The following is a 25652-nucleotide window of genomic DNA, read 5'->3' as shown; positions in this document are numbered from 1 at the left end:
ACCCTTCGACCTTCGTGTTATGATACTGGCCTGAGTTCTGCATGTTAACAGACAACAGTTATGATAAACAAACACATGTTCTGCCTTCTCAGAAATGTATTGAATGTTAATTGTAAATCAGTGAAAGATGAGAATCAACATATTTTCCAAAGAGACCGCGTCTATGTTTACTGCTTAGATATACATTATTGCAATAAGCTGTATATTATTTGATAGATATAATGTTATATTTAAATCTGGTATATCTATAAATATATATTTTACAATTATTACTTCCTCTGTCCGGAAGTATACAATTATATATTGGAGAACGGAGCTATGCACGTATTTTAACGTTCCGTTGAGTTATGGTTTCATAAATTACTTTTAACTTTTTCCTTCTAAATAAAAATTTTAATATAAAAAATTTAAAAATAAATTATGAAAATACACCTCATATCCACCTTATACGTGTTTTTATATAATATCACAATGATAACAAACATAAAAAATATAAATGTTACGATATTTCATAAAATAAGTCCTTGTTGCCTGTACATATATATATTTAAGAATTATTTCGAAAACAAAGTACCACTTATACTCCCTCCGTCCCACCCATTTCTTTATACTTTCCTTTTTGGGGTGTCCCACCCAATTCTTTACATTTCAAAACTTACCAAAAATAGTCAATGGGTCCCACCACTTCTCAACTTTTCTTTCCTTTTCACACTATTTTTACTCCACTATCTTCTTTTTATACATTAAAAATTGGTCCCACCACTTTACCCACTTTTCTTCCTCTTTTCCACTACTTTATACATATTTCTTAACCTCCGTGCCCAACCCATTCGATAAGAAATGGGTGGGACGGAGGGAGTATTATATACGCACAAGTCTAAACAATTTTGGAATAAAATCTAGGATTATATTGTTATTACCCCCTTGGTCCTACAGACTACACAGTTCACAGTCGGAGCTCCAGACGTTCTCACTCTTCCATAACCTTAATCGAACGAGAAGACGAGAAAGGCATGAATTATCTCTTCCTAGGTTCTTACTTTGGTTTATACTAGATACATGTCTCTTGCTCTCCAACTGTTCGCTAAAATGCCTCAATCAAAATATTATAAAAATTGCTAGTAATCACAAGGCGAATTTATTTGGGACACTTTTGTTATTAGTCTCGAACTTGCTAGCTACTAACAAATATTTGTAACATTGATGTATAATGTGCTTGTTCGATTTAATTTGACACTTCTGATCTTGTCTTAAAACTACGTACTAAGGCCCTGCATGTTGATTGTCACTTCGTCTTGACAAATTCTTGCTCTGCCACTGGTTGCTTGCAGGTAAGATTCTTAATCATGGAAAGTCTTGGTGGAAAGATGAAGATAGTATGGGAACGTGAACCAGCGTCAGACGGTATAAGGGAGTGTATTATTATTGTTGTTATTATTTATTGTTGTTGTACAATTTTAATTTATTTTGTGAAAAAAGGAAATAGTGGTCAAAATTTAGCTTCGCTTCTTAGTACACATTACACACTTCGATCACATTAACGGGGAATGTGGCATAGAAAGAAACCGCTACCATTTCTTTTGGAGAAACTTAGAAATATGGAATGAATATTGTTTACTACTGTTGGACGAATACTTTTTCTGCTATGATTGGATGTGTGTATTTGATGATAGGAGCCTTTGTTTTCTAACAATATATAATTGCATTTTTTTCATTAGCACCCTCAACTTCTTTAATGACATCAAAAGCTATCTTGTCTGATGAATCAAAATGCCAACCAAATAATCTATTTAGCTTGAGGAATTACAACGAGAAAATTTTATGAAACTTTACTCTACTCCACTAAAAGATAATTATAACTAGCTTTTGTATGTGTTGGGAACCAATTTTCGGCATGGATGTGGTACTAAAATGAGTTTTAATTTTTCGGCAACAAGTATTGACACAGATGTAGGATAGATAGTCTCCCAGTGGTGGTAGAGGAAATTCACAAAAAATGAATGAATTTTGTGGTGATATGTATATATAGTCATATAGTTTAACTACCATGGCATGAGTAATAAATAATAGGATTTATATTTTCACGTTATAAGCATTGAGACAAATTGGTCATCATAAATTTGAACGGGACTTGTGAATAAAATTAATTAATTATTATCTATTAGAGCTTAACATTATTTAGTCCACAGAAAAAGAGTTTAGCAAGATTCATAAGATTTACGCTTTCAAATCCACCACCTGATGGTAATCTTGATCAGTCTGGGTAAGGTATACAATGTGTAAACATAACATCAAACCTCTCTAAACTCAGTGCGAGTAAGTTGCATCAAACCTCCATATATGCTTATAAACTCAGTAGGGGTTATTGGGGTAAGTTGCAGAGGTAGTACTTACAATCACTATTAAACGTCATGGTTCTATTAAGAGATTAAGTTTTTCTTTTCATAGTTATCACTAATAACTATTCTTGTGTATTTTTTGTTAATTATGAATTTTGTGAATATTATCTTATATATGTTGTTTCCATCACCTAATTAATATGTCATTTGATATGTTGGACGTGTCATTAAAATTTCATATATGTATACAGATCCATGCCATATGGTTAATTCTGTAACTCAGCTAGCAAGCGCCAATATATAAGTAAAAAGATTATAATCTGCATCCGGATGTTTATATATAGATAGCTTTGTTAAAGTCGCCTTTCAGTTGTGGGGCTTGTGTCTTATTAAGGAAAGAAATATACAATGTTTATTTGAAATTTTGTTTTATCTTTCTTATATTTAATGTATTATCAATCAATGTATGAAAAAGACTTTTTTACACAATTGTTTGTAATTTAGGTGATACAGAGATCATTCAAGGTTTGGGACTATTGTCGAGAGTAATGATAATTGGACCGTTATTTTGACTTCAACAAATCTTATTCCTACTTGTGGAGAGTTTGTAGAATACAGTTTGGTGGTTATTCCTACATGTGGAGAGTTTGTAGAACACAATTCGGTGGATAGTCTCTAGGAAAATAGTTTTTTAGAATACAATTTGGTGGTTATTCCTACATGGGGAGAGTTTGTAGAATACAATTTGGTGGTTATTCCTACATGCGAAGAGTTTGTAGAATACAATTTGGTGGATAGTCTCTATGTATATAGTTTTTTAGAATACAATTTGGTGGTTATTCCTACATCCAGATAGTTTGTAGATAAAATACAATTTGGTGGAAGTCTCCAGGTAAATATTGGTATCATAGCTGTTAGGATGAATATTGGTAAAAAAACTAATTTGTGTCATTTTCATATATCAGTTTTAGTGTTAGAAGGAGCACACACCGTTTCTTAGTTGAACACAATCTTTTTGTAATTTGTGTTGCATCAAATTTTGTTTATTACAAGAAGATATTAGATTTGTGTGTATCAAAATAAACAATGATTTAAAAGCACTAGTTATTTAAGAGTAAGCATAACGCTCATTAAATATTCGTGCTCTCTTAACTTTTTGTCAGATTTGAACGCCCTCATCCCAAATATGATGGTAGAGAGTTTTTCATGCAAATTGCATAATCATAAGTGTACATTCTTTTTCCCACTTGATAATAATGACATTTTTCTATCTTCTAAATCTATATTGTTTATAAATATGAGCTATTAGGATGTCCTCGTATGTCCTTTAATGGTTAGCAAATATAAATTTTTTTATAAAACCTTAGCAAATATTATGGAAACTTGAAATGGTGTATTAGTACGACCACAAATTTGTAGTGCCACTTGATTTTGTTTATACATTTTGGACTATGGACTTTACACATGTTAGTGTATTCATTATACTATATGGTTGAGTACACTTGATGGTTTAGGAAGTGAAATACATGCATGTATAGTTTTGTTACTACAATGGAGTCTTTGTGTACATTTTGGAACTAAGATTGTGGGTCGGTTATATGATCATCTTTATGAGCAAGCGCTGTACAAAACAACAAGAGTCATAAGGGTAACCAATGCTAGCTAATTAAAGTTTATATTAGGTTCCTGTAAAGGATGTTGATAATGATCATAGCTTGACTTCTAAATAGTGGAACACACTTCTAGTAATATGGTGCTTAGACATGTTATAGTCTTGCATCATGTGTAGTTCGAAAGGATAGATATGTTTATGTTAGTACTTGCATATTATGTTATTATTTTCGTTTTTGCCTGGGCACAACATTGTTATTATGTTAGTACTTGCTTATTATGTTATTAATTGCTCATTTGCTAGACACATTGTCAATATTGTTTTACTTACTACCTCTGATTGTGTAGTCTGGCAATGGTGGTCCGCTTGCATATTATATTGGGGAGGTAATTGGAGTCATCTATTATGATTAAGGACCGATGTCCTGGATTCCTATTGACATAGTATGCAAATGGCGGGGGCACTACAAGAGATTAGGGTAAGTAACAAGAATAGCTTAATATCGTAATGTTAATGATCTTTAATTTATTAATAATGTTTCCCTGGTTTTTTGATTGTTTGATGCACTTTCGTGGTTTGTTGATTGTATGATGCACTTTTATTCATTCACCTAGTTGTCCCAATGCTTAGACGTTTGAAATTTATGGGGTTTTATCCAAATGGGATCGGTTTTTGATTGAAAATCATAGTCAAACTCAAATATTCTTTTCAAATGCTTGAATGCCAATTTTTCAACCAAATTATTGGTACTTATAAGTATAATTGCTCCTTTCCGCCTTTCTTTAAGGCCCATCTCTCTTATTTTTCTTTGATTTTTTTATATGCCAAGTATGTGATTTTCAACAATTGCTTTATATATAATATAAAGATTATTTATGTAGAGTTCATGTAATTCATGTAGAGTTCATGACATGTGACAGTGAGTATGTGTTGACTAGTGAATACTTGAACAAAACTTATTGTAATTCATGTCACTTGTTGCTAGATATATAGTGTTAGCGTTTATTACATGCGTGACGTGTTGAATCCCCTAAGGCTAAATAAGGCTTGACCAGAGAGAGATGCACCTGACCCTTTTCCGGTTCCAAGCTAGATAGAGGAAATTAATCTATAAGAACTTAAACATTCATGTTTTAACAAATAATCATTTGTGATTGGAAATACTGTCGATCTGCTCTCGGAGTACAAGCAACCAATTTATAGTTTTTTGAGACAATATGGGACAAAGTCAGGAATCTTGTAGAATTAGTCGTGGTAGTTGGTACGTCGAAGCAATGATACCCACATAAATTTTAATATGCATGTTGAGGCGGCATCAGATTGTTTGAACATGTCAGTTTTTTTCTTTCATGCATTGACCAACATCTAATAGTAGCACTCCGATTTTCTGTTAAATATTTTGATGTTTCAGGTGGCCTAGATGAGACTACAAATGATAAGGAACTGATTAGCTTGACACCTTGATTAACAGGTAAGAAAACTTTTTCATCATCATTTCTTGTGACCAACTGACCATGAATACAATTGTTATTCACTGTTGTGGTATTATTGTATCATATGCACGCACTTCTGTGAACATGAATACTATTGCAGTTCAGTACTCTTCTGATACTAGATTTGCATGCTATATGTGATATTTAAATACTCCCTCCGTCCCCCTCATTTGTTTACATTGGGGAACGGGGGCTCGGCACGCATTCTAATGCTCTCGTAAAACGTAGTTCGATAAATTATTTTGAACTTCCTTTTCTTTTGAATGAAAATTTGATGTTCATATTTTTATACAAAAAAGAAAAATTTCAAAAATAAGTTGTCGAACTATGTTTTATATGTGTCTTAAAATGCGTGTCGAGCAGAGTGAAAAAACTATAAAGAAATGAGAGGGACAGAGGGAGTAGTTCATAAGTGTGAAACCAAGTAGTGTGTTTAGCACAGTGCTCCTGATTGAAATACTAACATGCGTTATTAAATTCATGTGTTTGCTGTGGACAATTTTTCTCCTCAATCCTCAATTGTAATTATTATTTCTAGACAGTCTTGATAAAATATATTTTTTGGTGTAATTTTAATTCAAGCTCGAGTTATTGCAGTATTTAATGGAAGATATAGGGTTTGGTAATTGAGAAGTCTTCTTAATATGATATAGTGATTAAATTCTCTATGGGGTGTGCACTACTAGTGAACTTGCATGTGGTTATGAGCTATGACTCGTATGATTAAACATATCATTCAATAGCTTTCTTTTTAAATAATCAATGACGGTTTTGTTAGCTTTTTTTTTTTTAATAAAATGTTTTCATAATTCATGTTTATGATACATATACTAACTAAGATACGATGCGTGTAACAAATATATTTTCCAAATATACAATGAATATTACTCAATACTCACTCTGATTTATTATATAAGTCGTTTGACTTGTTTTCACACATTTTCAAGTAATTTGACTGTACAGTCAAAATATATATTTCTTTTAAATAACAAGCAATAATTTTTTTTTCAGAATGACAAATTTTTTTTAAAAAATAATAATTTATACTATCGGTTTAAATTCTTGAAAATACAGTTAAAATAAAGATAGATCTTTCTGGAGTGCATATATGTATCAGATACGACACCGTGACATAATGAAGCAGTTGAGTTGTGTAGAAATTTCGCACCACGCCAGCTTCAAAGCTCACCTCCCCTTTGTTTTTATATATTAACTCTACTGCTCTCCTCCCCCTCTACCTTCTCGCCCATTAAAGATGGTGAGTCACTTAAAAGTATTCTGATAAACTAATGTCTTCTTGAATTATCAAATCAATCAAAGCATCAAGCATGGACATGATGTCTAATAAACCTCCTCTTAATCCTAACCAAAACCAAAACCCATACACCAAGGATCTCTTCCCTTCTCCGGCTCTCTCCCTTAGTCTCGTGAGTTTTGAAATCCTGGTGTCTTTATTATTTGATTTTCTCTTGGAATCCTGGTTTCATCACTGTTTATATGTTTTGATCAATCATGTTATATGTATTATTATATGTTTGTAGTAGTTTATAAATATTTGTTACATATGTATGATTTTAATTTTAATATATGATGCGTGTGATTAATATTGTGAATTATGTCAATGATTGTGAAGGCTGGTATATTTCGACATGGTGAGGGAACATCGAAAAACAACACCGATGTTGAGGAAAGAGATGCAGCTCATGGTGTTGGTATAGGAAACAGCATTAGAAGAGAGGACGTAACTGAAATTAGCAGTGAGAATTCCGCACTGGTGCGGTCTTATGATGATATTGAATTCGCAGATGATCAGCAAGACGATGATGTTGAAGACGATAAGAACAAGAAGAGAAAGAAATATCACAGGCACACTCTCGATCAAATCCGAGAAATGGAAGCGTAAGTAATTATCATTAAATCTCGTTTTTTTCTTTTTTAATATTTTCGCTTTTCCCTTTTCTTTTTCTTTTTTTCGATATTTTCGCATTTGAACCTGACCTTATGTATAATCTTGCTGCGAAATGCATATTATTAATTAGTTTACAAGAAACTTTGTGTACTTTTAATCTAATCAAAAATTGTGTTTATGTGTTTGTAATTGCAGATTATTTAAAGAATCACCACATCCAGATGACAAGCAGCGAGAGGAGCTGGGCAAGAAATTAGGTCTCCATCCCAGCCAAGTCAAGTTCTGGTTTCAAAATCGTCGTACCCAGATTAAGGTTACCTAGCTAATTTTCTTTCAGTCATTCTGATTTTTTGTTATATATAACTATGATTTATTCTGCACTATATATTTTAAGTAGCGTAGAGTTCTAAAGATTCATAGCTTAAATGTGCTTGATCGTGAATGCATCTCCACATCCAACTAAATCGATAACTGGATGATTTTCTTCCTTTATTGGAGAAGATCCAATCAACTTGTTCTGAATCCTGATGATATTTTTTTATGCATCTGCTATAGATTCCAAATTACAAATGGTGTTAATAGCAAGCACTTCATTTGAATTCCCAATTTATAAATTGTGTTGACTATAAATTCCAGATTTACGGCTGATGTTAGGGATTCACTGAGCATAATCTGCAGTTAGGATCATGTTTACTGTTCACACCAGTGTTATCTATAAAGTACTAGGAGTGTTGGAATTTAAATTCTCTATCAATGTCAAGGAAATAATTCACGAGATATTACCTACTATGCATAAATTTGAAATAAAAATTCGACTTGCCTGGCTTGTTTGATTCATATAGTAGTTATTGCCATTTGTTTATGAATGTATGTTACAAGTTTGTCTGAGCTTTAAATTGATGAGTACAGAACTTGATGAAACAACTTCTGGTATCTTTATAAATATTATGTGCAGAATGCAAATAATCTTGATTAATGTTGAGCAACAAATTATATAGCTGACATACAAAAGTATACAATATTATATTATTATGATGCTGGTGTTGCAGACTACTCAAGAGCGCCGAGGAAATTTGTTTTTGAGAAGAGAAATGATTAGGTTTCGTGATGAAAACAAGGCTTTGAGCGATATTATTACGAAAAGTGCTTGTTCCAATTGTGGTGCCCCTGCTTCTGCTAAGCACACTGTTATACCATCCGAATTTCAACAGCTATGGATTGAGAATGCGCGACTGAAATCCGAGGTTCGCTAATTCATCTATAATTATTTGCTCGCAAGTCGACATTTGATGCATGCTAATGTTAATTTCTTAACGTGTAGAACAAAAGGCTTCTAGAAGTTATCGGAAAGCATGCATCATCAGAATCACCTCCAGCTAGATCAACTTGTTCACCTCGAAATGATCAAGCTGTCAATATGAGATGTTCTTTAGATGCATTCAGCAACGTTTATGGGCTAGCAAAGTCTCAAATTGTCGGGATTGTTAACAAATCAATTGAGGAGTTGATAAAAATGGCTACTGAAGGGGAACCACTTTGGATCAAAAGCTTTGAGACTGGTCGTGAGGTACTGAATTATGAGGAGTACCTAAAGGATTGTTCTGTCGAAAACTTTGCAAGAAAATGGCCAAATGGATCATCTATTGAGGCTTCAAGGGACAGTGGAGTTGTCTTATTAGATCTTCCTACATTAGTTCAATATTTCATGGATGCGGTAATATAAAATCATATTACAAGCTAATTCCCAAACTTTGTAGAATTTGTTTGTAATATATTGAAATTGTGTGTGTTTTTCGTAGAAACAATGGCAAGAAATGTTTCCATGCATGATCTCAAAGGCCGCTACTGTTGATGTTATTAACAGTGGAGAGGGAGTTGGTAAGAATGGGGCCATTCAACTGGTAATTGATTGAAAATCTCAAGTTTCAACATCGACCTTCACCTTTAGCACGCTCCGCTGCAGATCCATTCTTATTATATATTTTTTCAACAGATGTTTGCAGAGCTTCAGATGCCAACGCCACTGGTGACAACGCGGCGAGTTTATTTTTTCCGACATTGCAAGCAAGTAACCGCTGATAAATGGGCAATTGTTGACGTCTCTATTGACAAACTTGAAAGTAATATTGATGAAAGATGTTATAAGCGTCCATCTGGTTGCATCATTGAAGATACATTAAATGGGCATATCAAGGTAACCTTTATATTATATATACTTTTCTCGACAATCCGTAAATTGTCTACTTATTTATGTGTGAATGAAATATTCAGGTGATCTGGGTAGAACATATGGAGTGCCATAAAAGCCTAGTACCTAGCTTGTATCGCAGAATTGTTAATAGTGGTTTAGCATTTGGTGCTGGCCGTTGGTTGAAAATGTTGCAGCTCCAATGTGAACGTCTTGTGTCTTTCACGGCAACAAATGTCCACACAAACAATTCATATGGTTACCCTATGTTTCAATTAACTGTAATAGATTCTTAATATTTCATTGATCTGTAAATTGTGAAATCATCATCTCTTGTGTTAAAACTAGGTGTTTTCACATTGGCGGGTAGGAAAAGCATTTTAGAATTGGCACAAAGAATGACAACGAGTTTCTATCGAGCCCTTGGAGCATCAAACTATCATACATGGAACACGGCTACAAGTAAAACTGGAGAAGACATAAGGATAGCATGGAGGAAGAATCTGAGCGACCCTAAAGAACCTCTTGGTGTCGTGTTGTGTGCTGTTTTATCGGTCTGGTTGCCCGTATCTCGCCAGAATCTATTCAATTTTTTGAGAGATGAAACTCGAAGGAATGAGGTAAATTAACAACCTTTAGCTTCCGATTCTGTTGACTACTTTAAATTTATTCCTGAACTTCACAACCATAATTATGCTTGTCTTTATTTAGTGGCAGACTATTGTGAACAAAGGACCAGTGCGGAACATAGCAAACCTGGTAAAAGGACAGGACCAGCGAAATGCAGTTACTATTCAGGTTAATTTTTAACAAAGAAACCTCTTCACTTGATTGACCTCTCACTGCCTCAGAGATTTTAGTCTAACATTCTCCAATAAATTAGGCCATGAAACAAAATAGAAAAAGTGTGCGGATACTCCAAGACTGCTGCACGAACGCCTTCGAGTCAACTGTAGTTTATGCACCAGTGGACATCAGTAGCATGCAATCTGCAATGCAAGGCTGTGATACAAGTGACATTGCTATCTTACCTTCTGGTTTCTCAATTATTCCAGATGGAGTTGAATCAGGACCTCTCTTACTTTCATCTGGCACAGAGGGCGGATCTTTGCTTACAATCGCGTTTCAAATCCTTACAAGCAACTCTCCAACAGAAAATCTCAGCATGGAATCTTTCAAGCCTGTGAACAAACTGGTATCATGCACATTGCAAAACATCAAGACAGCGTTGCGGTGTTAAGTTGAATGATGGCTTCTATTTAACTTTTAAAGATTAAAATGCAGGATATCTAAGTACTGTAGGGTTAAATTTTGCATTCAGTAACTATTTTCTAATTGACTACCGCTATGTTTGGCAACTCAATTCAAAATATTTGAATTGTGCTTGAAAACTAGGCGAGATTTGGCGCTCAACAGCTCAAGATCGTGTATGTCTTGGATTGAGCCGTCACACATAGCTGAAATTGAATTTGTTAATTTGTCTTTGTGGACCTATTCAAGAACTTCTAGTGTAAGCGATTACCAGTCACTCTAAGACTCGATGATGTGCAACTTCTTCTGTTATTTTGCAGTACGTTACCCCGACTCTTCATTTTGTCTTGAGTATCCGTGTGTTGAACACTCGACACTCGGATATGGGTAAGCACACTCCGACATTTATTTTAGGCAAAAATTATGTAAAAATTTTAAATTATTGCTGAATCCTATCTAGTTTACACACTTTCAGCTAAGTCGGGATAACATAGATGGTCTTTCGATAGTATCCGAACAGATATAAAAGCATGAACACAAAGTCCTGTGAAAATACTCGGGAATAATATTTCTGTGAAAACACTAGCACCAGTCAATTATTTTTTTACCAGGGACTACTTTGTAAAAAGACCAGAGACGTGTGAGAATTAATACTAAAATTTGTACAGCCCAAAACATATCAAATTTGGGCAAGTCCTCTCACTGCAATATGTCACGAACTGAAGTCGTTATTTTTGAAGGGAATTCTAGTTATAAGTAGTGGTAGCTCATTGTTTAGAGTATCGAATTTGTTAGAGAGTTCTCTTCTTCCCTGTATTCTTTTATTCTTCTTATTTTTCTCTGTATTCTCTACTGTAACTACCATTTATCAATACCATTTCTATATCTTTCCATAACAAGTGGTATCAGAGCTGTTCCATCCTTCGGCAATGGCGACTGTTACTCGTTCTCGAACATCTGAGGATTCTTGGCGAGATATAGATAATCGTTTGCAAGAAGTTACTAAAGCTTGTCACAAACAGATTGAACAGAGCACTTCAGCAATGGAGTCGAAGATTCTTGGCAAGATTGATCAATTGGCTTCACTGGTTACAAATTGTGATGCTAAGATCGAGTTGTACAACTCGACAATGGAGGATCGCATTCACTCTAAGTTTGGGGGAGTTCTTAAAGGATTGAATCTCACAAAAGTAATGGGGCGTGATGGGGAAGTTTTTGTGGAGAGATCACCAATTCTGCAAACTCCAGGTTCTCAAACACAACCTAAAGAGGGTGGAGGAGCGCATAACCATAATGAAGGGACTTTTAAGTGGCAATTTCGCCAACCTCGAATGGAGATTCCAACTTTCAATGGTGAGGATCCGAGAGCTTGGGTGAGAAAATGCAATAAGTTCTTCATAATCAATCAGGTTAGTGACAAGGCCAAAGTAGAATTTGTAGAAATGTTCTTGGAAGAGAAGGCAGATATTTGGTTTCAGAGTATCAAACTAATTCATGAAAATTTGTCTTGGGTTGAATTCTGTGAGGCATTAGCTAAAAGGTTTGGTAAAAAAGAGGGGTTAGATGAGCAGGAGGAATTTAATAAGTTGTGTCAGACTGGCTCAGTTCTTGAATATGTGGAGAGATTTGAGGAGTTGAAATCTGTGGTGTTAAGTAGAAATCCACATTTGGATGAGGTTTATTTTATCTCTAGCTTTATATCTGGGTTGAAAGGGGAACTTAAGCCAATGGTTAGATTGATGAAGCCAAAGACATTGTTAGATGCTGTGGAAATAGCCCAGTATCAAGAACAGACTGTGGAGATTTTGGTCAAGAGATCAGATAGCAAGAAGGTCACAACTAATGTAGCTACTAAGTGGGGTGGAGGAGACAAGAAACCTGTAGAGAAAGATAGCAATGGCAAAGATACTGGAAATACTGGGGGAGGGAAAGAACATTTCAAGAAAATCTCTCCTGAAGAGTTCCAGTATAAGAGAAATAATCATCTCTGCTACAAGTGTGGAGATAAATTTTCTCAAGGTCATCAATGTAAAAACCAGCAGTATACGTTTATGTTGGTTGAAGAAGGTGAAAAAGATGTATTGGAGGAATTATTAGAAGAAGAAGATGAGGGTACTATTGCTGAAGTTTCTTTGAATGCTTAATCTGAAAAGATGACTAGAAAAACCATAACATTGGAGGGGGTATTGAAGCATAAGGCAGTAAAGTTATTGGCTGACACAGGGAGTACCTTAAGTTTCATTGATAGCAAGAGGGTACAAGAGTTGGATTTACAGAAGGTTAAATGTAAGGAGCTTTCTGTCCAGTTAGCTGATGGGAGGAAAGTAGTGAGTGAGTTTTATGTACCAAAAGTCAAGTGGAAGATTCAACAGTATGAGTTTACATTTGATATGAGAATATTAGATATTTGTGGATGGGATTTATTAATCTTGGGGGTGGACTGGATGAAGCAATTTAGTCCTATATTGTTTGATTTCAAGAAGTTGTACTTGAAATTAAATGCAGAATCTGAAACTGGGGACCAGATGCTCTTGAATGGGAGAGTTGAAAATGCCACTTTACAGTTGGTAAGGGGAAAGGAGTTGCAGATACTCAATAAAAATCTGGCACAGCAGAAACTTAGAAGAACAGAAACAGAAACAAGAGGTTCCAGGTTTAATTTCTTCCCTGCTTACAAAATACTCTAAAGTGTTTGAAGTGCCAGTGGGGTTACCACCTCACAGATTTGTGGATCATGTTATTCCATTGCAAGAGGGGGCTGTACCTTTAAAGTTGAAACCTTATAGGTACCCACATTCTCAGAAAACTGAAATTGAATCACAAGTTCAACAGATGCTTGATAGTGGCATTATTAAAAGTAGTAATAGTCCTTTTGCATCACCAGTCATACTAGTAAGAAATAAAGATGACACATGGAGATTTTATGTAGATTATAGACATCTGAATAGGTTTACTATCAAGGATAGATTTCCAATACCTAATATTGATGAATTGTTAGATGAATTACATGGGGCTACAGTATTTTCCAAGTTGGATTTGAGATCTGGATATCACCATATTTTAGTTAAGCCAGTAGACACTTACAAAACTGCTTTCCAAACTCATCATGGGCATTTTGAGTTTGTTGTAATGCCATTTGGGTTGACCAATGCACCTGCAACCTTTCAATCTTTAATGAATCAAGTATTTCAGCCTTTTCTGAGGAAATTTGTGTTGGTATTTTTTGATGATATATTGGTGTATAGTTCTGGGTTGGATTCTCATGCACAGCATTTGGAACTGGTGTTGAAATTGTTGGAATAAAATCAATTGTATGCTAAGCAGTCCTAGTGTACATTTGCTACTGATGCTGTAGAATATCTTGGGCACTTGATTTCTGGAAAAGGGGTGAGTATGGATCCAAGCAAAATTGCTAGCATTATGGAGTGGCCAATGCCTGATTCTGTTAAGACATTGAGGGGATTCTTAGGTCTGTCAGGATACTACAGGAGATTCATAAGAAATTATGGGATGATTACAAAACCATTAACTGATCTGCTCAAGAAGGATGGGTTCCAGTGGAGTGAGGAAGCAACTGAAGCATTTACCAACTTGAAGAAAATTTTGTGTGAAGCTCCAGTGCTTGCAATGCCTGATTTTTCCTTACCATTTGTAGTAGAAACAGATGCATGTGCAACTGGAATGGGAGCAGTTCTTATGCAGCAAGGGAAGCCAATTTCCTATTTGAGTAAGTCTTTTAATAAAAGGAATTAGGGTTATCTGTTTATGAAAAAGAGCTGCTAGCATTGATTTTGGCTGTAACAAAGTGGAGGCATTATTTGGTTGGACATCATTTCATTATCAGAACTGATCACCAGTCCTTGAAATACCTGCTAGAACAACCTCTTCATACTTCCTTACAGTATAAGTGGCTTTCAAAGCTTTTAGGATTGGATTATGAAATTCAATATAAAAAAGGAGTAGACAACACAGCTGCTGATGCCCTTTCTAGAGTGGAATATGGGGAGGAACACAACAAGGAAGAGCAAGTAGCAAAAGTGACAGCTTTGTCAGAAGTACAGCCAGCATGGCTACAACAAGTTGTAGACAGTTATGAAGAGGATGAGGATTGTAAGAAGATTATAGCTCAGCTATTAGTGGATGCCAACAGCAACAGTGAATTCCAATTTGTTCAAGGAATTCTGAAAAGGAAGGGTAAAATCTATTTAGGAAAAACTGGAGAAATTAGAAAAAATGTGATAGAAGCTTTACACAGCTCATCGTTAGGGGGCCATTCAGGGCAGAATGCATGTTTGCAGAGATTGAAGGTGGTATTTTATTGGCCTGAGATGAAAAAGGAAGTAATTGAATGGATTAAAAACTGTGAAGTGTGCCAGAAGTACAAGAGTGAACATGTTTCATCTCCAAGGTTATTACAGCCATTGGTGATTCCTACTACTGTATGGAAAGATATATCAATGGATTTTGTAGAAAAATTGCCAGAATCTGAGGGTTCAAATGTAGTACTGGTCATTGTGGATAGGCTGTCAAAATATGGACACTTCATAGCTTTGAAGCATCCTTTTACTGCAGAAGTGGTTGCTAATGTCTTATTAGATCAAATTTTCAGATTACATGGATTACCTAATACTATTGTCTGTGATAGGGATAAGATTTTCACCAGTAAATTTTGGACTTCAATGTTTGAAAAGTTGGGAGTCAAGTTAAATTTCACTACTGCTTATCATCCTCAAAGTGATGGTCAGACAGAAAGGTTGAATCAATGTCTGGAGGCTTATCTTAGGTGTTTTGCTGGAGAAAGACCAGGTACTTGGAAGAAGTGGTTGGGCATGGCAGAATTCTGGTATAATACCTCATTTCATACCAGTATGGGAATGACACCACATGAGGCCTTATATGGGGTTAAACCAGTGACATTAAATCTGGGAAGCTTACAAGATATGGTAATTCCAGTGGCTCAAAATTTGCTGTCGCAAAGGGAAAGCATTTTACAGCAGCTTAAAGACAATTTGGTCAAAGCTCAGCAGAGAATGAAGTATTATGCAGATCAGAAGAGAACAGAAAGGGAATTCAAGAAGGGTGAATGGGTTTATTTGAAGTTGCAGCCTTATAGACAAAAATCTGTGGCAGTGAGGAGTTCTTGGAAATTGTCTGCAAGATTCTTTGGTCCATTCCAGGTTGAAGAGAGGATTGGAGAGGTTGCCTATAAACTCAGGTTACCAGATCACAGTAAAATACATCCTGTGTTTCATGTGTCATTACTTAAAAAACACATTGGTCAAATGCCAGTAAGTGCAGGAGCACTGCCTGAGTATGATGAGGAAGATGTGATGATTCTCACTCCTGAGAAGGTAGTACAAAGGAGACAAGTATGCAGAGGGGGACATAATGTAATCCAGTGGTTAATCAAGTGGAAGGATTTGGATATAACAGAAGCTTCTTGGGAAGATGCTCGAATGATTTCAGAACAGTTTCCACAATTTAAAGCTTGAGGACAAGCTTTTTGTTAGGGGAAGCACTTGTCACGAACTGAAGTCGTTACTTTTGGAGGGAATTCTAGTTATAAGTAGTGGTAGCTCATTGTTTAGAGTATCGAATTTGTTAGAGAGTTCTCTTCTTTCCTGTATTCTTCTATTCTTCCTAATCTTCTCTGTATTCTCTACTGTAACTACCATTTATCAATACCATTTCTATATCTTTCCATAACACAATATACCACATACGATGCCAGTAAAAATTTAACACAGTTTTTTTTTTTGGGCGCTAAGAGCTATACGTTTTAATTGCAAAAAGACCAGAGACGTGTGAGAATTAAATACTAAAATTTGTACAGCCCAAAACACATCAAATTTGGGCAAGTCCTCTCACTGCAATATACCACATACGATGCCAGTAAGAACTATTTGGGCTTGGGCCTTAGCCGCTCATAGAATAATTGCTTCGCGCTCTTTTGGCTAATTTTATTTCTGATTATTTTTGAAGTTTTTTAGCTATTTTATTTTTCAGAATTTATTTCTAATAAAATTATACATAACTTTATCTTTTCTGAAATAAATATTTATTTTCTTTTCAAATAAGTAAATAACAAATCACCTTTTTAACGTTATATCTAAAATAATTATAAAACAGATTTTTAAAAAATAAAAACTTATTCTTTAGAAGTATAAATTGCCAAACAGGCCCCTTGTGTATCACACAATGAAAAGCAGGAGCACTGAGTCACTTATTAGCATCAGGCCATCAACAAATATATATATATATATAAACCTTAAAAGAACTAAAAAGAATCCACTAATTAGTCGAATCTTAGTTAGGTCACCCATCAAGCTAAAACCTCATAATCATTCATCCATCAACTAGTAATACTCATTTGTCAATAACTGTGCAACTTGTAATAATGTATGCTATCTTAACAATATCTCTTGTATATAATTCCTAAAATGAAATTATGATATATTCACACTGTAAATCAAATTTACAAATATATTTAAATAATTATAATTTTTCAATTAGGAATGTTAACACCATTTTTAATGATATGTTTATTTTGATAATTATTAAGTCCGTATGAATTAATCTTTGATTTCTTGGATATCTGTCCTGGTCGTTTAATCTTGTTACACAAATATTCTTTGTCATTATAACATAAAATTTGAATTGACCCCGTAATATTGTTTATATATTATTATACTTTATTGTATAGCATGTCGGATTTTCTTTTCAATTATAATTTAATAATTCCGACACAAAAAGATTATTTAGATATTAAAATGATGGTTAGAAAATGAGCATAAGATATAAAAGAAAAAAGAGAGTTCCATAACAAATATTTCAAAACTTCTGTTTTTCAAAAAGCATATCTCGTGTTCCATAACAAATACTTTAAAACTTATCCTTTCGAATCGATTTGTTTGTCTATAGTTTGCCGACAAAATGAAATGCTCAGGCTCGGACAAGAGGCTCGGGTCGAGGCTCGGGAGCAGCATTTGGCTGTGAATCCTCCTTAGCTTTCCGAACCTCCTAGCTCATGCAAAAGCTTACCTACAAAAACCCCACTCTTTCTTGCTTTTCATCTCCATGCCCACTATGAAAATTCTCATGTGATAGATACTTAAATTTGCACATTTACAGCAATGCAATTTGTACTTAAGTGTCGGTTTGATTCAACTATTTAAGCTTAAGCTTTGTTCTTTTTGTTGATATCTTCTTGTTGGCTCATCATTCTTCATTCAAGTTAACTTCATGTAAAACTACTATTCTTACTTTTTAGCTATACTTCTTGAAATTATGGTACTTAATTATGTTCATCAAGTAAAAACTAGTACCTTATACATGGTTTCTCAAGAATTTTCGGTTAATTTGTGCTGTTAAGTACTTTTATTTTGAACTTATAGCCTTACAATTGAGTATCTATCTTCAGAAATTCTCGAGGTGAAACAGAATCGAATCCAAGACAAGAGAGGATAAACCCCTTAACCGCTTGGCTTGGGGCTGTTTAAGTACTTGAGTTCAGTTGTTTTTGGTGAATAGTTTGAAACATGTTGCACACGAAGTCTGAGTCTGATGTTACTAGCTTAGCTACATCATCACCATCAAGATCATCACCGAAAAGAGCAGCATACTTCGTGCAGAGTCCTTCAAGGGATTCTCATGATGGGGATAAGTCCTCGTCAATGCAGCCAACTCCGAACTTCAATAGTCCTATGGAGTCCCCTTCACACCCTTCGTATGGCCGCCACTCTAGGAATTCTTCATCCAGTCGATTCTCGGGGATTTTTAGGTCGTCCTCAGGGAGGAAAGGAGGGAAGAGGAGGAATGATAAAGGGTGGCCGGAGTGTAATGTGATTGTGGAAGAGGGTGATTATGATGATGAAAACAGATTTACGCGAAGGTATCAGGCTTTGATTGCTTTGTTAGGGTTTATCGTGTTGTTTACAGTGTTTTGCCTGATTATATGGGGCGCAGCTAGGCCTTTCAAGGCCGAGGTTACTGTCAAGGTATGTCTCTGTTTCGCTTTAGTTCAAGTTTTAGATAGTCCTTTTACAGGATGTCGAGGGTCTGAACCTTGTCACAGACTGGACGGTTGTGTGACTGTGTTTAATTGTCAAAAAAAACAAGTTACATAGCATTCATAGTAGTTAAATTCTGAAATTACCTCTTTCTTTTTTGGAAGAGGCTTCTCTGTTGCATTTGTTGTGAATGTTTCTGATTCTCTGAGCTTTCTGATGGATACTATTGTTGACAGAGCTTGGCTGTCAACAACATCTTCGTCGGAATGGGTCCAGACTTCACTGGAGTCCCAACAAATATGCTCACAGTGAATGGTACATTGAGGTTGAGCATATACAATCCTGCAACATTCTTTGGCATTCGTGTTAGCTCTACCCCTGTCGACCTCATCTACTCAGATGTCGTCGTTGCAACTGGTCAGGTGAGATGGCTCTACGCGTATCTTCTTCAGTAAAGCATCATATCTGGAAAACTAATGCAAATGACAGATGTTTGATTGTTTAGACTGTTAGTTATAATTTTGTCGGTTTAGCATTCTTATGAATTGATATCAGTTCAAGATACTCAGAGTTAACTTGTAACTGCAGTTGAAGAAATATTTTCAACCGAGAAAGAGCCATCGGATTGTACTAGTGAACCTGGAAGGACTCAGAGTTCCGTTATATGGAGCTGGATCAGCCATAATCGAGACCAAGACCGGTGGTTACCAGGTTCCACTGGATCTGAAGTTTGAGATAAGGTCACGCGGAGACGTGGTAGGGAAACTGGTAACAACAAGGCATCGGAGGCATATTTCGTGCTCTCTGGTCATCGACACTGTCAAGTCTAAACCTATAAAATTTAAGAAGAATTCATGCGATTATCGTTGATGTCCACACAATGCTGCTGAATGTGCAGGTTTGTTTATATCAGTTCGAGAACTGATTTTTTTGAATATGCAGGTTTGCTTATATCAGTTCGAGAACTGATTTTTTGTTGTAATGGTTCAGATGTTTCTGGTGTGTTGGGTTCAGAAATCGTGAGAGACCTTTGCAGGAGTTTTATGTACTGGGTTCGGATTGTCAAGGACTTTGATTTTTTTGATCTTTCAAGGTGTGTAACTTGTAAGATATGTTGAACTAAATCATAACTGTGATTAATGTTTTGAACATTTTCATTATATTCGGAATTCTTTTTTGACTAATACGTTATACGTCTTATAGCTTTACAATTGAGTATCAGTTTTCATAAAGAAATTCTCAAGATGAGCCATGATCAAACCCAAGATCTGGGACAACAGAATAAACCCTCAAATAAACCCTTAACTATAGCTCATAATCTCGGAGTTTTAAGCATGAAGAGTTTGTAAAATTTGCGAAACAAGCAGCAGCCAGCTTGAATTATGACATATGACATAAAAAGGAAATGATCATCTAGTGAAAACTCGAACAAAAGCAGACTTAAATGTTAACACTGAATTTGGAAGATCAAAATCAAACAACTATTTTGTCTTTAACGATACAAATTTATTGACATCAAGAGTTCAAAGATTTAAGGCGAAATACATGAGTAAACTGATTCCTGGTGCTTGAGGAACTTATCGCGAGTTTTGATTGAACAGAAGCTTCAGCATCAAGGTTTATATGCGCACATATCTTCAAACCCCATGTACTCATTTCTCTCCATCCTGTCAATCATGTTTACTATTCCAATCCCACCTGGTTTTAACAGAACAAATAGGTTGGTTAGTAGACAGCATGATTATCTAAAGAATTGAATGAAAACCTTAGTTTAATTGTCAAAGCAAACAGTTGAAATAGCACGAGAGCCTCCAGAAATACTTGCCTAAAGAGATTGCGCTTATGAATATTGTGAAGGACAATATGAAGATAATCAAGGACGCTCTCCCCAGAAAGTCGATTATCTTTCTTACCACATGTTGTCCTGTCAGGGCAGCCACCATGGCCACAGCAACAAAGTACAGAGCTGAAAAAGGACTTTGAAAATTTATACATGCTCTACTACATAATCAGACAGGATTGGAGTAGAGGCAGGTAATGTTGAATGATAACTTACCATATGGAACTGGGAAACGCTTCAATAGGTAATATTCTACAACCGACATGGAGGCTGAGAAAGTCATTGCAAAGGTTGCAGTTGCACTTGATACCTATATTGAAGTCCCTTTACTGATTAATTCAGCTATATATACACATGTATTGAGATGTATACAAAGATTTGGTAAGAGTTTGTAAGCGAGCTCATTTAGCTATGCTTTTGTACAAACTGCTGGCGAAGAAAGCTATATTTCTGTCTTCTGTCTGTAAATATGTAATTGTACCTGCGGAGGAATTCCCAGCTCGAGAAACAGTGGCCCCAAAATGAATCCACCACCAAGACCAAGCAGCCCACCTACCATACCAGCTACAATGCCATAACAGCAATAAAGAACAAGCTGGTGCCATTTATAATTTGTTCCTGCTTCACCCTTAGAAGCTATTACTCTTCTTCCAGTGTATAAGCTAACTGCCTCATATCCAGATGCCCCAACAACCACAGGAATCTGAAAGACAGTAAGAGTTTTTCAATACTAAAGACAAAACACATATATGTTGGGTTCTGTGTAGAACAATATCAAACAAGACTTATCCTCTGAAGGTCTGAATCATGAGAAGATACATCATCTCCATTTCAATATCACACACATACATTTGCAGATAAGGGACAGCATATAAATAATACCTGCAATAGATTCCAAACCCAGTATATTGGCGAGCAAGGTTCCATATGGTTCTGCATTAAACATCCAAAGCTCTCATTAATTGGGTCTGTTGATGGACAAATCAACATGCCTTATAAGCTTATAGAAGATCACGTGATTTTAAAACCTTTGCTAACTGTAGCGCGAGAATAATGACCCAGACAGCAACAAGAATACCAAGCTCTTTCCAGTAGATGTTTTCAAAAAGAGAAATCTGAAAATCATAGAGACGTCAGTATGAAAATCAAGAGTCCCATCTGCAGTTATAAAAAAATAAAGTAAAGCTTTACCTCTGATGTTTTAGATTCACTAGATGCAGTGGGGGGATTGTTATTAGGGCCTCCAGGTAGAGGTGTGTACGCCACTGTTTCACCTTCACCTTCAGTACCTGATCATAAAGATGAGATAGATTTCTCTTCTGCAAATATTATTATAATAAACCATAAACCTGCTTTGGTCCAACTCACCATTAGATGCAATGCGTTTAAGAGCCTCCTGGAAATGGAAGCAAGACAAAAGATGAATAGATTAATTGATTAGTAGTACAATGACAACATCTGCAGAAGACAAATTGAGACCCATTTCTAAGCACCTTTTTAACCATGGTCTCCAATTTCCATGTCTCGACACCCTTGAGAAATGCCTTGGTTGATGTTACTGCAGATAAGCTCAACCAATCAGATCAACTCATACAACTTAAACACAGGGTAAATTTACAAGTGAGAATTAATTACCCATAAAAAGAACAATCAATAACACTGTAACCATCCAATCAGCAAACATCACATTTAATGAAACTCCAATGCTGATCCCAAGCATTAGCATTGGTTGAAAAAGAAGGGCTAAATCATAGTCAATGATAGGCAAGTTAAGTGTAGGATGTCTCAGCTTAAGGTTGTAATAAACAGTTGCACCAGCTGCACCAGTGATCATACCTGAACAATGAAACAAAGTTGAAACTGCTGTTAACAAAATTAACAATCAATGAAATCAACTATAAGAACATTCCAGCTTATATCATTTTTAGTTCGAGCATAGACCCTTTAGAGATAAAACTTTAATCGAATTCCATGAACATGCATAAGTGAGTGAGAAAGATATATTTGCAGGGAGTAAATAAACATGCCCAACATATACTGAGTAAAAGGGATCTATAAAGGAAAATGAAAAAATAGCTTATCATGATTATAATTAATAAGAGAGTAAGCTGAGTTATGTTACACTTTGAAAGAGCTGTTGATGATTTAGCATCGAATCCAATAATAAGAGTAAGCATGGGAACATATATGCCACCACCGCCCACACCACCAACACTCCCTAAAGCAGCACCAAGGAATCCAACTATGCTACCAACAATAATTCTCCACCCTAGTTTCATTTCCTGTAAAGTCAAATCGCAGATGTTAGAGTTGCGATTAATGAAAACAAAATACAAATACCTAAAAACAATTGTGTCAGCTAACCCTGAAAATAACATGTGCATCTACTAATAAAGCAAACTAAAAAAGCTGTACATATATGGTCAGAATCAGTCAGAGAACTTCGAAAATATTGTGAACGTGGTTGGCAAACTTAAATATTTACTTAATATGAACTTACAGGCCAAACATGCACATAACCTTGCTGCCCTTCTTGCCATAGGAAGTTAACTACTCTAAGCAGGTAGTTGGTTTCTGCCATGTATTCTGGTGTCTGACTGTAACTGGCTGTCTCTTGTTTAAGACCACGTTCTGCAGAGACAATCACAGAAGCTACAAGAAGAAATACCGATGCAATTAATCGTAAAAACATCATTTTCTTTCCAGACTTAGCCATCAGATAAGGTCTAATCTTTTCTGTTAAATATATACTGTTTCTTTAGTTATTTGATTGTCTAATAATTTATCTGAAGGACTACAATATTTGAGTATAGTAAAAAATGCACCAGAACAGCTTAAAAATAGTAGAAGGATGGAGCAGCATGCTTCGTCATCCTTCAGCTCCGCTGCTTCCTCGCACTTTCCCTCCTCCCCCTCTGTATCAGCTTGTTTGTCTTCACAAAGGCATTTAATGCTATAACATTTAATGCATGTTTTGACTAAATCCAAAAGAAGAAGTTGCATTCTTCTTTTCCTAAAGAAGCCACTCCAAAATTCCAATAAATAGTTAATTGACAGAGCATAATAAGTGACACCATAAGCTGATGGTATAAAGTAATCACAATACCACTGTATTAAACTAACATATTATCTATTTGTACGTCATAATATAATAATTTTAAGAGATATATCAATCAGCATATATTTCAAATTCAAGTAGCCATCATAGTGGTGACTTGCCCTCAAAGCCTTAAACCAGTGCATGTTCTTCTAACATGCTGACATGCAGGCTTGAACCCAAAACCCCATCTATGTCCGAAACCAAGGCCTTGTTTGGAGTTAGAGGTTTGCGGAAAAATTAGAGGTTTGGCCCATATGAGAGGTTTGACCATGTTGATCATCTTTGGTAGTTAACGGATTGAAATAGCGGTTTAGACTCGAAGGCTAATTTTGAAAAGGCAGCTTGGAGGAGCTTTTCAACCAAAGGTTTGCTATGTGTCTACTTCAAATACAAAGAGCTAATTAAACAGCTATTTACCAAATAGTTGCATGCAAAACAACTAATTCTATCAGCTAATAAAAATACAACTTCAATCGGCTCGTCAAAATAATTAATTCAGTCCGCTAACCGCTAATTGCCAAACATGGCAGATTTCTTTCGAGCAAAGGCACTTCAGATGTGCAAATTATACTCATGCATAGATTAAAAAAAAGTCAATAAAACCGAACACAACTTGAAGACTACACTACTTCATTTATCAACCAAAAACAACATCATCTCTTACGAAGTTCTCTACATCAAACATAACTTTCAGTTATAATTTACCTATACTCTCTCATTAACCACATCCTCATTTTTTTACCCAAGTACTGTAGAGTGTAGCGATAGAAACAATTCTGCTCTGTTGCTTCCTCGCACTTTCGCTCCTTCCTCTCTGTATCAGCTTGTATGTCTTCATAAGGCCAATTAATGCTTCACCGTTTAATGCATTCACTGAATAAATTAAATAAGAAGCTGCATAATTTCTGCTTCTTTTCCTAAGGAAACCACTCAAAAATTATAATAGAAAATTAATTAAAAGAATACAATAAATGACACCAGAAGCTCATGGTATCAACTGAACATAATACCACTAAATTAAACTATCATATTTTCTATATCTACATCAAATAATCTATTTATTTAAAGATATATCAATTACCGTATATTTCAAATTCAAATAGCCATAACATGTGATTTGCCCTCAAAGCATGCATGATCTTTTACCATGCTGACGTGCAAACCTGCACTCAAAACTCAATTCTCACTTACAGGCAAAGCACTTCACCTGTACAAACCATTTTCATGCAAGGATTCAACAACAAAGAAAATCTTAGGTTCATCACAAATTAAACAATCGCAAACAAAACTTAAAGTAATCACAACCAGAGAGCTAAAAAAACTTGGGGACAACACTACCCTATCTATTATTATCCACAAACAACAGCTCTTCTTTCAAAGTTTTGCTGCAATTTCATATCCCTTCTCACATGAGATATAAATCATACATCTTTTAGTAAAACTTGGCCTATTATTCTCTCTCATCATCCACAAAATGCCTTCTAATATCGCAATAAGTGATACCAGAAGCTCGTGGTATCATATCATCACAATACCATTAAATCAAACTATATCCTTTTTTGCATTATTGCATCATAATAATCTGTTTTCCTAAGAAAATAACACTGACTGCCATTAATTGCAAATTCAAATATTATTAGCCATAGTAGTAGTTCAATCAAGATCAGAAAATATATTTCATTGCATATGCACTTCATCACCAGAACAGACTACACTGACGATGGATTTAACAAAAGCCAATATATACAATTTCAAGTTCATCAACTAATTGCAAAAGACACAGTAATCACAACCAGATTTAGAAATAATACTTCATTCACTTTTCACAAAAAACAACCTCGGCAACTCCTACAAACCAAACTGCAGAATGAATTCAAGAGAAGCCGATAAACATACTTTCAATTTCATCAC

General features: G+C 35.3%; 3 protein-coding genes across 12 annotated transcripts; 2 read left to right on the top strand and 1 right to left on the bottom strand.

Moving 5' to 3' along the window:
- The first annotated feature begins 782 nt into the window (after nt 1-782).
- LOC108193614 (homeobox-leucine zipper protein GLABRA 2) lies at nt 783-11111 on the top strand. Of its 4 annotated transcripts, none has more exons than XM_064081570.1 (14): nt 783-1011; nt 1332-1404; nt 4299-4429; nt 5363-5422; nt 7078-7343; nt 7549-7671; nt 8408-8597; nt 8675-9067; nt 9153-9254; nt 9347-9547; nt 9625-9799; nt 9890-10161; nt 10253-10339; nt 10425-11111. In XM_064081570.1, the coding sequence occupies exons 5-14, from the start codon at nt 7336-7338 to the stop codon at nt 10779-10781; spliced, it is 1908 nt and encodes a 635-aa protein (XP_063937640.1). In that variant the 5' UTR covers nt 783-1011; nt 1332-1404; nt 4299-4429; nt 5363-5422; nt 7078-7335; the 3' UTR covers nt 10782-11111. The 4 variants fall into 4 exon arrangements, with proteins under 4 accessions (XP_063937640.1, XP_063937637.1, XP_063937639.1 ...); XM_064081567.1 differs by having other exon boundaries at nt 785-1011; nt 7549-7666; nt 8403-8597; XM_064081569.1 differs by having other exon boundaries at nt 785-1032; nt 7549-7666; nt 8403-8597.
- A 6747-nt stretch (nt 11112-17858) lies between these two features.
- On the top strand, nt 17859-19961 carry LOC108193198 (uncharacterized). 4 transcript variants are annotated; one of them, XM_017359755.2, is made up of 5 exons: nt 17859-18036; nt 18213-18789; nt 19038-19223; nt 19390-19699; nt 19792-19961. In XM_017359755.2, the coding sequence occupies exons 2-4, from the start codon at nt 18331-18333 to the stop codon at nt 19669-19671; spliced, it is 927 nt and encodes a 308-aa protein (XP_017215244.1). In that variant the 5' UTR covers nt 17859-18036; nt 18213-18330; the 3' UTR covers nt 19672-19699; nt 19792-19961. The 4 variants fall into 4 exon arrangements, with proteins under 4 accessions (XP_017215244.1, XP_063937079.1, XP_063937077.1 ...); XM_064081009.1 differs by having other exon boundaries at nt 19744-19961; XM_064081007.1 differs by having other exon boundaries at nt 19390-19961.
- A 254-nt stretch (nt 19962-20215) lies between these two features.
- On the bottom strand, nt 20216-25532 carry LOC108193441 (sulfite exporter TauE/SafE family protein 3). 4 transcript variants are annotated; one of them, XM_017360096.2, is made up of 15 exons: nt 24823-25532; nt 24447-24658; nt 23467-23654; nt 23142-23293; nt 22764-22923; nt 22277-22477; nt 22135-22199; nt 22010-22037; nt 21833-21930; nt 21670-21756; nt 21524-21574; nt 21123-21344; nt 20858-20951; nt 20627-20767; nt 20216-20499 (listed from the first exon to the last, which is right to left on the bottom strand). In XM_017360096.2, the coding sequence occupies exons 2-15, from the start codon at nt 24473-24475 to the stop codon at nt 20414-20416; spliced, it is 1602 nt and encodes a 533-aa protein (XP_017215585.1). In that variant the 5' UTR covers nt 24476-24658; nt 24823-25532; the 3' UTR covers nt 20216-20413. The 4 variants fall into 4 exon arrangements, with proteins under 4 accessions (XP_017215585.1, XP_017215583.1, XP_017215586.1 ...); XM_017360094.2 differs by having other exon boundaries at nt 24447-24614; XM_017360097.2 differs by having other exon boundaries at nt 23142-23272; nt 24447-24614.
- Between the last annotated feature and the right edge of the window lie 120 nt (nt 25533-25652).

Source organism: Daucus carota, chromosome 7 (assembly GCF_001625215.2).
Source record: "Daucus carota subsp. sativus chromosome 7, DH1 v3.0, whole genome shotgun sequence".
In the NCBI taxonomy this organism is placed as follows: domain Eukaryota; kingdom Viridiplantae; phylum Streptophyta; class Magnoliopsida; order Apiales; family Apiaceae; genus Daucus; species Daucus carota.
Note: the sequence above shows the minus strand (reverse complement) of the source record. Positions and strands in the feature narration are given on the sequence as shown.

Excerpts from the sequence above, each read along its gene's own strand:
- LOC108193614 (XM_064081570.1), top strand. Across the intron at positions 9,548-9,624 it reads CATTAAATGGGCATATCAAG|GTGATCTGGGTAGAACATAT; the intron begins GTAACCTTTATA and ends TGAAATATTCAG. Across the intron at positions 9,800-9,889 it reads CCACACAAACAATTCATATG|GTGTTTTCACATTGGCGGGT; the intron begins GTTACCCTATGT and ends TGTTAAAACTAG.
- LOC108193198 (XM_017359755.2), top strand. The coding sequence starts at position 18,331 with ATGTTGCACACGAAGTCTGAGTCTGATGTTACTAGCTTAGCTACATCA. Across the intron at positions 18,790-19,037 it reads AGGCCGAGGTTACTGTCAAG|AGCTTGGCTGTCAACAACAT; the intron begins GTATGTCTCTGT and ends TATTGTTGACAG. Across the intron at positions 19,224-19,389 it reads TCGTCGTTGCAACTGGTCAG|TTGAAGAAATATTTTCAACC; the intron begins GTGAGATGGCTC and ends TTGTAACTGCAG.
- LOC108193441 (XM_017360096.2), bottom strand. The coding sequence starts at position 24,475 with ATGAGGATGTGGTTAATGAGAGAGTATAG. Across the intron at positions 23,655-24,446 it reads TGGTTAATGAGAGAGTATAG|GAAAAGAAGAATGCAACTTC; the intron begins GTAAATTATAAC and ends TGGCTTCTTTAG. Across the intron at positions 21,575-21,669 it reads TCGCGCTACAGTTAGCAAAG|AACCATATGGAACCTTGCTC; the intron begins GTTTTAAAATCA and ends TGTTTAATGCAG.